The sequence below is a fragment of the Asterias amurensis genome, chromosome 1 (assembly GCF_032118995.1).
Source record: "Asterias amurensis chromosome 1, ASM3211899v1".
Taxonomy (NCBI): domain Eukaryota; kingdom Metazoa; phylum Echinodermata; class Asteroidea; order Forcipulatida; family Asteriidae; genus Asterias; species Asterias amurensis.
In genome coordinates this window covers 18,070,585-18,085,430 of record NC_092648.1, presented here as the reverse complement: position 1 = coordinate 18,085,430, position 14,846 = coordinate 18,070,585, and the positions used below count along the sequence as shown (strand labels likewise).

At 38.2% G+C, this 14,846-nt stretch overlaps 2 protein-coding genes across 2 annotated transcripts; both read right to left on the bottom strand.

Moving 5' to 3' along the window:
* Window positions 1–1,020: 1,020 nt before the first annotated feature.
* LOC139948400 (sphingosine-1-phosphate phosphatase 2-like) lies at window positions 1,021–5,163 on the bottom strand. The gene is made up of 3 exons (XM_071946547.1): window positions 4,369–5,163; window positions 3,867–3,956; window positions 1,021–2,964 (listed from the first exon to the last, which is right to left on the bottom strand). The coding sequence occupies exons 1-3, from the start codon at window positions 4,969–4,971 to the stop codon at window positions 2,422–2,424; spliced, it is 1,236 nt and encodes a 411-aa protein (XP_071802648.1). The 5' UTR covers window positions 4,972–5,163; the 3' UTR covers window positions 1,021–2,421.
* A 2,306-nt stretch (window positions 5,164–7,469) lies between these two features.
* Window positions 7,470–13,810, bottom strand: LOC139948393 (sphingosine-1-phosphate phosphatase 2-like). The gene is made up of 3 exons (XM_071946539.1): window positions 13,074–13,810; window positions 12,412–12,501; window positions 7,470–11,646 (listed from the first exon to the last, which is right to left on the bottom strand). Exons 1-3 carry the CDS (start codon window positions 13,698–13,700, stop codon window positions 11,104–11,106), a joined length of 1,260 nt encoding a protein of 419 aa, XP_071802640.1. The 5' UTR covers window positions 13,701–13,810; the 3' UTR covers window positions 7,470–11,103.
* Between the last annotated feature and the right edge of the window lie 1,036 nt (window positions 13,811–14,846).

Here is a 14,846-nt window from a genome sequence, read left to right as displayed (position 1 = left end):
GGTCCGGGCCCGCTTAAGGGCTCAGATAAATGTCCAGGACAACAGTGCATTGGGATGGTTAACAGCACGTCAAAAGTTAGGGTGGGAGACATGTCCCCTAGATGCCAACACCCCCCCCCCCCCCCCCCTGATTGACGCCCACGCAATACATTATTATTGCCAGTGCGTTTGTAGAACTTATAATAGAAGTCATGAGTTCTTTATTGGCCGATGGATGGAACTCCTTTTCAAAAAGTTGATAGGAGGATCAATACACGTTTCCGGGAATAGGATCACAAGACATAATCCCATTCCGATATCAATACCAAAACAGGGTGACCAAACGAAGATCGATTCGGTCCCTCATGACCCCCCCCCCCCCCCCCCCCCCCCACCACCACCCCCGCTATTTTTTTCTTTCCCAAACGACATTGCAATGATTTGGTAACAGAGGAGCAAGCCAATTTAATATTTTGACGGAAAAATACAATCACAGCGGCAGGGGGAAACAAATAATATTGCGATGTCGTTTGGGGACCGGGGGGGGGGGGGGGGCGTGAAATCGCCGCCGCGCACAAACTCCTTCTGATATAGCGCCCTCTTTTGAATTTTGAATCAACCTTTCCAGCGGACATTTATTTCTCTCGGTGCCGGGCTTTTTATCAGTTATTGAACGCAGTTTAAAAAAACAGATGTGCAACTATTTCAATTACGAAAGAACCAACCATACTTTTCTTGCATTGTTTTCTTTAAATAGCATCAGAACAGGTGCACTTGTTGAATGTAATGCTGTTGTTACATACACTCGATGATTGACTATCATCCCATTGTTACTGCTTTGTTGCTCTGCGGCCCCCCAAACTCTGCGGCCCCCAAACTGATTCATATCAACAAAAACATTATTTTTCTAAACATTTTTAAAAGTAACAGATCAACTGTTAGACGGGGGATTGCTAAATACTAATGCCATTATAAAGCCTCAAAATACAAATTTCGACTCGAAAAGAAAAAATACATTAAACTCATTTGTATTGTATTTTGCTTCACCAGTTTAATTGTTCCATAGCGGAGCTTTGAAGTGTGTCATAACAACGGAAGTCGCATAATAGGAATGTCTACTGGATCATGCACAAAACCATTAACACGAGTGGGACTATACAGTCATGTACAATGTAGGTCAATAATAATAATTACAGAACAATCGTGATTTCCACAAATCGCAGACAAGTTAGACAAAAAGAAAGTCTCATCTGCGTAGTTGAAAATACAACATCTGCGTAGTTGAAAATAGTTGAAAATATTAAAATTCCAAATATAATACATGTATAAACACTTTGATTATTTGATTATATTTGATTATAATTTATAGAAAACTTAAATGAATTTGTTTACGAATTTTATTAAAATGTAATTTCGAGTACATGTATACAAATTACACTTTGAAAACACTTAGAGTAACAATCATTTAATTTTAATTCTTATGGCACAGTATTTGACTTAATTAAATTATTAGTTAAATAATATGCATAAACTTATTATGTTGCTGGTTGGAAAGAAATGATGCAGCCGTGAATCTGGCAAAAAAGGGGCTTCTTATAGAATTGACCCGTGAAATAGATTTGTATCAAAACGTAATGGATCGACATAGGTGGGTGGACAAGATAAACATTAAACAACATATTCTTTTGTCTCAAACTTCACACACACTACCCCCCCCCCCCCCAAAAAAAAAAAAAAAAAAAAATCTCAAACACTAAGAGATGTCAAAAGATTTACAAATAATTTGAATCTACTTCAGAGACAGAGAAGGTTAATCTTTCGGACCCATTTCCTCATTTCCCTTAAAGTCCTATTTTTTAAAAGAATTTGAGAAATTCGTTCAGATCTTCTAAGTTCATCGCACAATAATAGCATGAGATTGATCAATAATTGGTGAGCTTGATTCAACTGAGCCAAGTTCACATTTTTCAGAATGTTTGGTTCAATGCAAGTTCAATTAACTGGAAATCAACTCATTTAAAAACAAATGAAATAATATTGACAGTTGTGGACAATCCCTTGCAAACATGAATTCATATTCAATAAGAAATTGTCTCATCACAAGATTATAACAAATAACTTTCACAATACTGCAACTATGTTTGTTCTGTATACACATTTATGCTAAGTTTTATTGTTGTGATTGAGAAACTGATTTCAAACAACATCATTTCAGAAACAAAACTGAAAAAATTTCTGTATGCAAAATAAATGCACAAAATAAAAATGAAACCAAAATCAATATTATTTTTACAGAAAATGTAACTGGAAACTGAGCTTGAACCCAATCGCACCCCCCCCCCCATAATGAGGAGCCTTGCATTGTTCGTTTGCAATTAATGTACATTAATTAAAAAACAGGGGTTCCTAACCCCTTCTTAAACTCCTAAATCACCCATCCAATCAATCCAAATTAAGTTTTTGGAACAATAGGGGGATAATAACATATGAGAAAGCACCTACTCCAAAGTAATTGATGTAACGATACGGTAGCTCTACGAACAACAGCCGCTTGGTGCGTTCATTGATCTCAATGTTGTAAATAACTGGAATCGCTTGCAGTAGAAATGCTCTTACTGCCAAATACATGACAGCAGTTAGTAGCTGGGCCATCAAGTACTTGATGAGCATTAACCCTAGTGTGGTCCAGCCTGGCCACCCGATGACGCCCCCGAGAGGGGCAAGGGCATCAGGGAGCATCCCGATACGGTAGTTGAACCAAAAGCCACAAAGCGCACCAGACACTGCACTAAGGATAGTGATGGTATCAGCTCTGGTTGAAGCAACCCCATTCTGGCAGGGGTAGATGATGCAGAGGAACACTGATGTTGAGATGACCACAAGTGGGGCCTGGGGATGGGTCAGCAGGAAGTGATCCATCTGGTCCAGCCATGGCCAAAGGAGCAGCATCAGAACCAATGTTATAGTCACACCAGCCACAAGGTCCTATATCAGCAAAAAGAGTCATAAAACAACACACAAAGAAGTAGAAAAAGAAAATATAAAAACACAATAATATCACATGAGAGATATCGTTTTTGTTACCATGTATTCTACTTGCATAAGGATGTGGCTTGATGAATATATTCACACATCTTGATTTATCTTAGATGCTTTATCTTGAGGATGGTCATTTCATCTGTGAGACCACACCTTCACAGACATCTGACAATGTGAACCATCTAGCTGTGGCAAAACAAATACAAACCATAAGAACTATGCAACAAGAACATAATGATCATAATAATATTTGCCAACCTCTACTTTGCAATCTTTTTTTTTGCTCCCTAGAAAATGCTGTCTATCATGAGAGGAAGAAATAATCTTGAACAGATTTTTTTCAAGAAAAAAGAAAAGAATTTGGCCAGTCACTGCATAACAATGTCACCTCTCCCCACTTTCCACACATATGCAGACTGCAGTGTGGATGAGCTGGCATTGATCATGACTGAGCAGGTTTCACTACCACTACTATGATGTTGCTGGTTGCAATTCACAATTTAATAGGTGTGTGTAAATATTATAATTACAAAAGGGCAAATTCCGTGTCTGGTCACCAAATGCGCGATGTGCTTGCTGTGGGGATCAGTGGACTGTGAAGCTTCTAAGGCAGTGTGTAACTACACTGTTTTATACACTATATTATCTGGGTCAAAATACATACATGAACGCACAAATAATTAAAAAAATACATTTGATTAAACGAATATCCTTCAACAAAATAACCCTCAAAGGTCCCTAACAATCCTTTCACGGAGAAATAAACAAAAAATGTTAAAATATTATAATCTTATAAATAAATTATAATAATTGCTTTTTATACAGACATTTTTTCCCCAGTCACTTACCAGAATAAAGTGCATTCCTTTGTACAGTCTGCTGAAACATACCAGCATAGCCCAGCTGAAAGCTAATATTGTGCCCAATGTGTGTGAATACTATAGAAAAGGGAAAAAGGTCAAACATCAATCATAAAAGTATGACTATAGCTTGCTCTAGTCATCGTCATAAAGCCTTTCACTATCCAAGCTTCACCCCAAATGGCATTGAGCTTTTGAAGCAGAGAACAATATTTTGCTTTTTTAGAATACCAGCATCCGGGTGCAATTGTTACTGACGGTTTTACTCTGCACAATTCCAATAAACATTTTAAAAACGTGAGACCAATTCCAAAATTCTAGTTTTAAGAACAAATTCACGGTAAAAATGAAGTCAAATTCATCCGACGAGAAATTCATATTCCCTTGTTTTTGTTTGTATAAGTTTTTTTTTTTTAAACGAGACTAAAATGTACATGTAACTGCATCTTCACACAAACTAAGAAGGTCATTCTTGTGAAAAGAGTATTACCTCATAGTGATCCCAAGTGCCGAACAAAAATGTGAATGGCATCAATGTACCGACAATGGCATGAGTGGACGGCATCCCATACTCCATGAAGTACCTTCTCTCCAACCGGACAACAGGTGGTTCGCTTGGCCGCGGCCATTTCAACATCTCCTTTGCCGCCTGCCCGATATACATACAAATTCCCCAGATTAGAAGCATTCGTCTTGAGACCCACCACGATAGATTTGAAATAACCAGGGAGAAAACAACGAAATAAAATGAGTCGTCTCCAAGCCAAGCTCCAAAAGAAAACAAGTAATACCACAGCTTATTTTGGGCAATGAAGCAAGGCGCTTCATCTTTCTTTCCCGCCTCATCATCATCACTGGTGAAGTTTTCTCCCGGGTGCTCCAACTGTCCTTGGCCGGTGTTTTTCTCTCCTCCCCAGTGGTTGTAGTTCTTGGTCACAGACGGTGGATGTCCGTTGTTCTCAAAAGAAGCATAATTGGGGTAGAGACCAAACCATCTTTGGAGTTTCGCCACGGTGTATGCGTCGTAGAATGGTAATCTACTTTGCTCTAATGATGAACCGAATATTTTCGGCCAAGTAATCGTCACTTTCATGATTGGAGACGGTTATAGAGTGAACTGCAAATGCACATAAGCTTCGGGAATGTTCATGGGCCTAATTGTGAATCCACCACTGATGAATAAACCCACCATATGTTATAGAGCATGGAGGTAGAGTTACAACTATTGCCTGTTGGGTCTTGTGTAGGCCTATATTGTGTCACGACCCCATCTAGAATGTGTACGTGTGTGTACATTCGTACGTAGCGTGTTTAGTTGCAATATTTGTTTACAATTAATAATAAAACCGCGCCCACAGCTCGCTCGCGGGCTCTCTATGGACAAAGTTCGTTTACCCATATTACTCTATGGTTTACCCTCGTGAGGTAACCAACAACAAAGCCGTGGATATCATTCATGGAGTACTCAACCGCGGAGGACCATTCCATTGGACCTCGTGTGGGGTCATTTTCGATTGGGGTAAAAATTCGGTTTATTATGGAATAATCCACCAACACTGGATAACCATAGAGCTAGTCTATGGGAGAACAATGGGATGCAATTTGAAAGAGATTTATAGTAAATTCAAAATAGGCATGAACAGTTGAGGGAATCTTAAATAGGCTAGTCTTTATCCCTCATCATTTCTATGAGGATTGACAATTGTTTTGTGTAATTAGGCAAAATTGCCCATGCCAATGATGATACTAAATCAAAAGGGATTGTGGACTAAGTTGCAAACAACACTGTATCTTTATAGTTGGGTGGTTCAGCCGCCTATTTCAGTAAAATCTCCAGACTTAATAAATACTATGTGTCCCTTGATGTAGAGAGAATGAGACCTTTTTATTTTTCCTCTATTCAGTTCATTAAAATGAAATTGTTTCATACGAATCGATGAAGGCACTGAATGGATTGGCTAAACCTCTAAACCTAATCCCATTTAACTAATCCCCCAGCCCCTATATCTTCTCTGTGCAACACAACCCCATTCTGAGTCCCCCCCCCCGCCCCTCCCCTAATGTGCAACACTGATCAAAATAAAACACTACAATGTATTTAATATCAGCAGTCCAGACAAGAAATAAGACAAAGTTTCAGGGTTTATGTTCAATCCAGGACAGATTTATTTTTTTACACATGTTCTATTTTTATTAGATTTATATAATTAACTTCAACTGCAAAAGTATACATTTCAGTAATCGAAGCACAAAGCCTTATTTTTTATAGCTTGAAATTCAAAGGAAGCGTACACCATGGGAAACCATTTTGTGTAAAAATGTGCATTATCATGCAACTTAAAACACATTAAAACATGCTCCTCACATTCAATTGAGTTAGAAAGACTCTTGTCTTTTCTTTCAAAATATTAATTTCTTTCTTATACTTCTGAAAATACCGTCAAACATCAGTAAAAGGCTTGAATTTTGATTGCTATAAGACATATAATAATCCAGCCATCCTTTGAAGCTGGAAGTACAGTACTGAAAGGCATGGTCAATGAACCAATGTGACATTCTAGGCATGTGGCATTGACTCACTTTTTGAAAACTCTGGGGTCAGAATGGACCCGGAACCCAGGAGGCCTGACCCAATCTGTGTCAAGTTGATGCAAAACTGGGTCAAAACTTACGCAGAAATAGAGTTAAAATCACATTTTATTTCCCACAATTTTTCCTGGTCGCCCTGACCCAGAAATAGTCGATGGACACGCCAAAGGACATGCCAAGTCATTTACCAGAGGTGTACACTCCCTCGAAACTGTCTTCTACCCTTCACCACACAAAAACATACTTAAAGGAACACGTTGCCTTGGATCGGTCGAGTTGGTCTTTGAAAAGCGTTTGTAACCGTTTTTTATAAAATGCATATGGGTAGAAAGATGTTGTAAAAGTAGAATACAATGATCCACACAAACATGCCTCGAAATTGCGTGGTTTTCCTTTTACCTCGTCGACTAACACGTCGGCCATTTATGGGGGTCAAAATTTTGACTCCCATAAATGGCCGACCATGTTAGTTCGCACAGTAGAAGGAAAACCACGCAATTTCGAGGCAAACTTGTGTGGATCATTGTATTCTACTTTTATAACATCTTTCCAACCATATACATTTTATAAAAAACGGTTACAAACGCTTTTGTTTTGACCAACTCGTCCGATCCAAGGCAACGTGTTCCTTTAATAGCACTTTCAATTAATATCTATTTATCAAATCTTATTCTCAGTCAACCAATTACCCATAAGGACAAAATAGTAAATCAAAATATGATAACACAGATCATCAAAACAAATAACATTTACATAGTATTATAATGTACCTTTTAACTGAAGTTATAAACAATTTTACTTCTAAAAGAAACATTTTTTCAATAATTTGTTTTTGTTTGAATTATACTTCTTTAAAAGAAGATGACAAATTGTGAAAAGGAAGCCAAGACAGAACTTTTGGAATCTCTATGGCTTATGGCTAGTCCAATCATAGTAAATTTGAACATGAATCTACAACCACAAAGGTTTGTGTGAACTATCAATGTAGGCGTAGGCTAGGTGTGCATGCAGTGAGTACCACGGTAAAAACATTTAATGAACTCAATACAAATGTAGTACAAAAAGTAAGTAAGAAACTGTTAAGATGTGACATGCTGGGAAGATGAAAAAGATTGTAAAGATTTCAGTAGCAATAAGTTAAATAAAAACAATGTACTGTAATCATGAGGACTATTTTGCACTTCAGTGTTTGCCTTAAACTTGGGAAGCCCATGGCTTTCAATCTAATCAAAAATATAAATCTGTTTAACGACCTATAGCTACTGTGTTTGACATAGTCTTTGTTTACTCAGTCCATTAATGACCCTTAGACAACATAAAGGTTCACCTACTTTTCCTTTCGGATGGCGGTTCAATGAAAGAGAAATGAAAGTTTATTTATGGAAAGAACATTGAATGAGATTCATTCTTGAATTTACAAAAAGAAAATACATAATTTTTATGACATAATAGTTGAACAATCCACAATATTAACAGGGTGGTACTTGTTTATATGGAAGGATACTTTCTCTCAAATTTTACCACCTTCATACCCAAAAACTATGACTAAATTAGGAGAATTACAAGAATACTTTATACATTTATGCCAACAACATGATTAAATGTCTGCATGCACGTTAAATATTCTAACAGGGAATAAAACATTTTCAATACCACTGCAAAATCTTCCATTCAATAATAACTAAAACCTAGAAAATTATTTTTCAATATTGTCAATATTATATTATTACACGATTGTTAATTTGAAAATGTTATAAGGAATATTACATATATTCTGCTTTGTGATTGGTTTTGCGTCACATAATATGTCATTTTTTCACTAGAAAGCCGCAAAAACATGATGAGCTGTACCCGTACATCGCAATAAATGAAACTACATTTTACCCGTACCAATCACTGGACTACATTCCCATAGCAACCAATGTATATGCAGCAACCAGTGTACTATACTCGCAGTAACAGCTAATACTACCTATCTAGACACAGTAAGACACTTCCACCCTAATAATAATTCTAGTCATTTGTAAATTCACAGACTTAAAAACCATGTTTATGATGAAATAAATATTAATGGCCACCACCGAGTTGTAAATTTAAGGCTTTTGATCAATATACAAATAAAGGCTTATTTTCAAACAATTCCACAGACCTCTCAACACACACATGGCTGCATATGGATACATCCCATGCAAGTTTTTAAGATTGCATCACAGAAAATGCTAATCTTTTGAGTAAAGATTCAACCTATTTACCTGCATGTGTTATATCATGTGTTTACATCTGACTAAGCATACAGTCCACAGTGTGCACCAAACATCACTGAAACTCAAATCCATTAACAGGGAGTGTACTAAGAACGAGTGTACAAATGTACAAAAGCATGGACAAGTAGTACATTTCAATCATTTGTACAGAAAAACTACACTTATCTAGTGAGTGGGACGTCCATTGTTTTAAAGGCTACATATTACACATTCCATCTGAAATTAATACCATACAATGCTCGTCTTGCATATTTTTTTTGATAAAACAATTTCAAACTATATTATTCCCCCACCCCAATAACAATAGCACATTGTGTTTGTGTAGCTATCAATGAAACATACATTCTACTATTATTAGTTCACCCTTGGCGATACATGTAACCAGTAAGGTTTAAACATAAAAGACACTTCCAAGTTATGTACACACAGATACGGTCAACACAAAGCAGTATGTGTGAACGTTTGAGCTGCATTTATTACATGTACAATGACACACATGTGACCATTTTGCGTAAATGTGAAGATTTAATAGGTAAGGGTGTCCCCCCCCCCCACCCCAAACACACTTGGCTTTTTCAGCAGCATTGTTATCTCTGGCTTTTTAAGTCAGTCAAATTAAACCCCAAATATAAAAATTATTTATATATAAGGCAACAAGAAATTGGTGAGTGTTTAAAGCTTGCCCGAGAAGCAGGTGACTTGTGAAAAGACCAATACAGAATACAGATACAAAATAGTTTAAATTACATAGGCCTACATATCCAAACCATATCACTACAACAGGGCTTGCTTTTAAATTTTTAAAGTGACCAGCCCATGGGATCAGTTAGCTTGTAAATTTTAAACTGCCGATTGTGCCGTTTGAAGCAATATCAGTGGTTTACATGTAAAGTTGGGAAGCAATGAATAGCCAGCTTAAAGCTGTGCTATTTGGACAAAATTCGGACTTGGACTTGGGCATCTAACACCACTGTTAAAGCCATTGGACCCTTTCGGTAAACATTGTTTTCCAAGGCCCACACTTTGTGTACCACAACTTCTATATCAAATAACAAACCTGTAAAAATTTAGGCTCAATCGGTCATCGGAGTCGGGAGAAAACAACGGAAAACCCCACCCTTGTTTCCGCGCGTTTCGCCGTGTCATGACATGTGTTTAAAATAAATCCGTAATTCTCGTTAACGAGAATTTATATTGTTTTGCTGTTTTCTCAAAAAGTAAAGCATTTCATGGAATAATATTTCAAGAGAAGTCTTTCACCATTGCCTTCTCTAAACCCTGTAAGTTATTTGTAAATCTGTGATTTTTTTTTTTTTTTTTTCTGAACCGAAAGGGTCCAATGGCTTTAAGGGAGATTACTATACAACTTTTAAACACTTCATTTCATTGAAAAAAAAAAAAAAAGGTATTTTAAATACATTTACAGGACCGTTAACAATCAAATACAGATAATGGAGTTTTCTTGTTTGGTTCGATTCCCACCCGAGTTGGCCTGATGTGCCTATAAACAAAATTCACAGAACTAGGGAAAGTACTAGTACGATTACACACATCGCTTCGGTTTATATGGGTAAACCAAAATTAATTTAACTTATTGTTAGTACTATTTAAGACCAGTTTCATAGAACTGTGTGCTTTTAGATTTCAGAGACCTGAAAAGGCAGCTCTGGCTTCATGCCTATATGAAGCCTTTTTCAGATTCAATTTTTTGGGTGACCAATTATTACTTTCTGAAATTACAATATTTCAAAGTCGTTTGTTTTCTACTGCTGTTTTATCAACATCTCTCCAGTGATCTTTACAAAGTAAATTTTTATGGTAGTTAATTTTTGGAGAATTTACCAAAGGTGTACACTCCCTTTAAAGCCAGTGGACACTTTTGGTAATTACTCAAAATAATTATTAGCATAAAAACTTTCTTGGTGACGAGTAATGGGGAGAGGTTGATGGTATAAAACATTGTGAGAAGCGGCTCCCTCTGAAGTGCCATAGTTTTCGAGAAAGAAGTAATTTCCCACAAATTTGATTTCAAGACCTCAGATTTAGAACTTGAGGTCTCGAAATCAACCATCTCATCGCACACAACTTCGTGTGACAAGGGTTTTTTCTTCTTTCATTATTATCTCGCAAGTTCGATGACCGATTAACCTCAAATTTTCACAGGTTTGTTATTTTATGCATGTGTTGAGATACACCAACTGTGAAGGCTAGTCTTTGACAATTACCAATAGTGTCCACTGCCTTTAAGAATGCAGTAATTTTAGCATCACATACAGTAACTGTTCTTGTTAGGATCAGTGTTTCAATCAAATATTACACAAAACAGACCCAAGAATATAAAGGATAGGATTAGTGTCTGTGTTTTTTCATTTTCATTCCAGTCCAAGCCACCTGTAAATCCATGGTCCCAATTGAAACCCAATGATCATGGTTAACCAATGCGGGATATAGCCATAAGGTATCTGGACAATCAACAGCTTTTTTGTCTCTTCATTTACTTCGATGCCAACCACGTAATAGAAGAATTTCTTCACAAGGAACTTTGTTCCGAAGAACAAAATAATAGCACATACTTTCACCAAAGCATACTTAACAAACATAATACCAGCGGTTGGCATATCGGGCCACATAATCACCCCGCCAAGTGGTCCATCGGCGTCGGGTAAGATCCCGTTGTGGTAGTTGAACCAAAAGGCAGAGGAACCGCCAGCCATGGCGCCAAGGATAGAGATGGTGTCTTTCCGGGTTGCACCAACACCATCCAGGGCTGGATACAGGATACAGAGAAGGAGCGTGACAGTAATGATGATGACAGGTGCGTAGGGATGGGTTAACTGGAAGTGGTCCAACATATCCAGCCAGGGCCAGATGAGGGCCATCAGTAGGCACGTCAGTGTCACACCTGCCACAATATCCTGAAAAAGTCACAATTGGAATTATAGTCAATCAATATGAGCAGAATAAATCAGTCAACTTTTGAACTAAACTTGGATTGTGCATGATTTTAGGAGCTCAATTAGCACCCTCTAATGTTTTTGCTATTGATTTTAACCAGGAAAGGGCGATGTTTTAATCCAACATAGCACAACAAAATGTGTGCTTCAATTTACCTTCTATGGCAACATTGATCAACAAGGTGAATTTGGTGCTTCTGCAACCATAGAAACATATTTACTACGCACAGTCAATGATTTCACAAAAAGCATAGCAAAACTTTACACAAAATGTTCCAGGTCTACAGTTCCAGGTTGTTGTAGCCATACCAATTTAAGTGGTGAACAATAAATCATTCACATATTTTGAAGTTCTCCAAAGGCGCGCAGATCAACACAATTATTAATGTTTAATTGTAAAACCTTTATTGCTGAAGTGCAAGCTTCAGGTAGGCATGATCATTGATGCCAGGTTTCCAAACTGTTCATGATGGGGCCATGCAATAAGTTCAATGGCCTTTTGACTGTTGTTCTTTCTCTGCGACATTTGATACTCCTTATCATTAGCTGTGTTTCAGATCAATGCTCAGTGGACACTAGTTTGAAATCTGTGTTGGGATTGGCAGCATAATGCTTGGGCATTACATTAGGCAGGCCCGCCCAGCACCGCCCACCACCATGTCTACCACACTGCCTGTGGCAAAACAGATCCTGATATACCTGTTGAGTGTTGACCATGTGACTTACCAAAATAAAATGCATTCCTCGGTACAGTCTGCTGCAACAAACCAACAACGTCCAGTTGCATGCCAAGACAATGCCAAGCATGTGTGGGTACTGTCAAACAAAAGAACAAAATCAACAAATGAATGATCATCAATCAAAAGTGCTGCCATGTAATATTTTCTCACAAACAAGTTAGATCATACCATTTCTTGTGTCTGATTGACCAAAGCTGTCAAGGGGCTAGTTAGTAATTAGTTGCATTGTTCATGACCCTCCATCTTCCTGGTAAAAACCTCAGGAGGATGGAGGGTTGCGAAGGGCAAGCTCTTAAACATAATGTGCTACTCTGCTCTTAACAAAAAACAGCCCATTTTTAATAGTTTTGAGTTCAATTTGATGCTCAATTTGAATTCCTTAGAAATTAGACCATTGAGTGTAATTGTCTTCCTCCATTAATCCCCACTTTATCTTGATATAATGATTGACCGGCTCCTTTCATAGGAACAACATTCAATTGGGTTTTAGGCAGGAGGGAGGAACTCCTAGCTTGATCTTGACTATGTGGCACTGTTAAATAAATTAACATTTTCCCATTGAAATAAAGGTCAATTTAACATAAATAAAATACTAAAGTTTATTATGAAATGTTACTGCTACTGGGGATGGACTGTGGACACACCTACCTCATAATGATTCCATGTGCTGACCAACAATGTAAATGGGACCAATGTACCAACCATAGCATGGGTAGATGGCATACCATACTCTTTGAAATACCGCTTCTCCAAGCGTATCACAGGTGGCTCACTGGGTCTTGGCCACTGCAAGATTTCCTTACTCGCCTGCCCAATGAACATACAAAACCCCCATACCATCAGCAATCGTCGGATGACCCACCATGACATGTTGGCAATGGCAAACGGGAAAACGAAGAAGTAGAACAGATCATCGCCTAGCGCAGCACCAAAGGAGAACACACAATACCAAAACCAGCTCCCAACATGGTACCTCTCCCTGGGGCTTGAATTTGCTTCCTCCGAGTTGACGGGTGCTGGTGACCCAGCGTCCCCGTTGCAACTCTCATGGGCTTCCCCCGATTTGCGGTGTTTCAGCTGAAAGTAAGTGACACCACCGCGGTCCATGTCGTCAACACGTACATCATTGCCATCATGATTATTGGCAAGTTCAACTGTTTTTTGCACGCATTCTTCGGCTGTTTTAGCGGCTAATTCCAGACCAAAAAACCGCTGTAGTTCAGCCACATTTTGCTCGTTGTAGAGTGGCAGGGTGCTTTCAGGGACGGCCTTCATTATTCAAAGAAAGTTCAAGAAAACATAGCTGAGTGACAAGTCCAATGATCGGTCCAGCGCTTGAAGTGCAGGTGTACACAACAACATGCATGTAGTGCATCAGCAGTTACCGCACAACACACGCGATGTACGTAAACATGTATCCATAATAATGTGATCCAGATCGTTATAGCACGTGCACGTGACTATCGAGTTGGGTGTGTACAATGGTGCGACGTGGGGGGCGGGGCGGGGAATCGGCGGGAGACGAAAGTTCAATGATATCCGTTATTATTTTACATATTTTTGCTACTTTCACTGTATTACCCATATTATGCTACTCTTCCTATTCAGAAGTTTGAAGGAAGGAAGTAATGGTATCAAAGATAAGCCTTATTCAAGTGCTTGATAGGCATGGATCTAGGTTATAACTCCCTCTTGAAAAAGAGACACAAGTGACTTGCAAAAACGTTACCCAATGAATTCCAATGACAGGAAATTCGGGTTTCTCATACTGTAGTTTTACATTCAGAAACATTTCTTTCTTGATATCAAACTCGTTGTAAATTGTTTGGTCGGGGACAAAAGGGTATTAAAGCACCACAATCGGTTCCGATTTAAGTTGAAGTTGAGTTCAAGTCTGCCTGTTCAGGGACTAGAATAAAGATAGCATGTTTGGATCTTTGGGGGGATTTTCTTCAAATCTGAAATTGCTTTCACTTTCAATTTTCTCGAGTCAACCTTAGGATGAGGGAAATATCTATTGAAGAGGTTTAGCATTCCACTTGGGTCGGTAACTGTTGGAATCCGTAAGAAGGCAGCAGTAGTCCTGACCCGACAGTCTGAGCTCAAGAACTAGAAACGGGTCCGTTGAGGAGGAGTTAGGTGACCGGTGTGGGGAGACCCAGACCAGTCTCGAGACATACGCCAGGGCACAAGGACTACATTTACTTTTACTGGTTCCTCATGAACAACTTTCAAAAGTTCCTTTATAGAGCAAAGGAAATGTCAAAAAATGTATCTGTACAGGTTGACCAAATCACATCCCTTGTGTTTACGCTCATCAATCTTCTAAATCGTCTATAAGTGAAGTTCTAAAGAGAACAATACGACCATTGTAACTGATTTAATCATCACTATACTTTAATGCCGTTTCAATTATACATC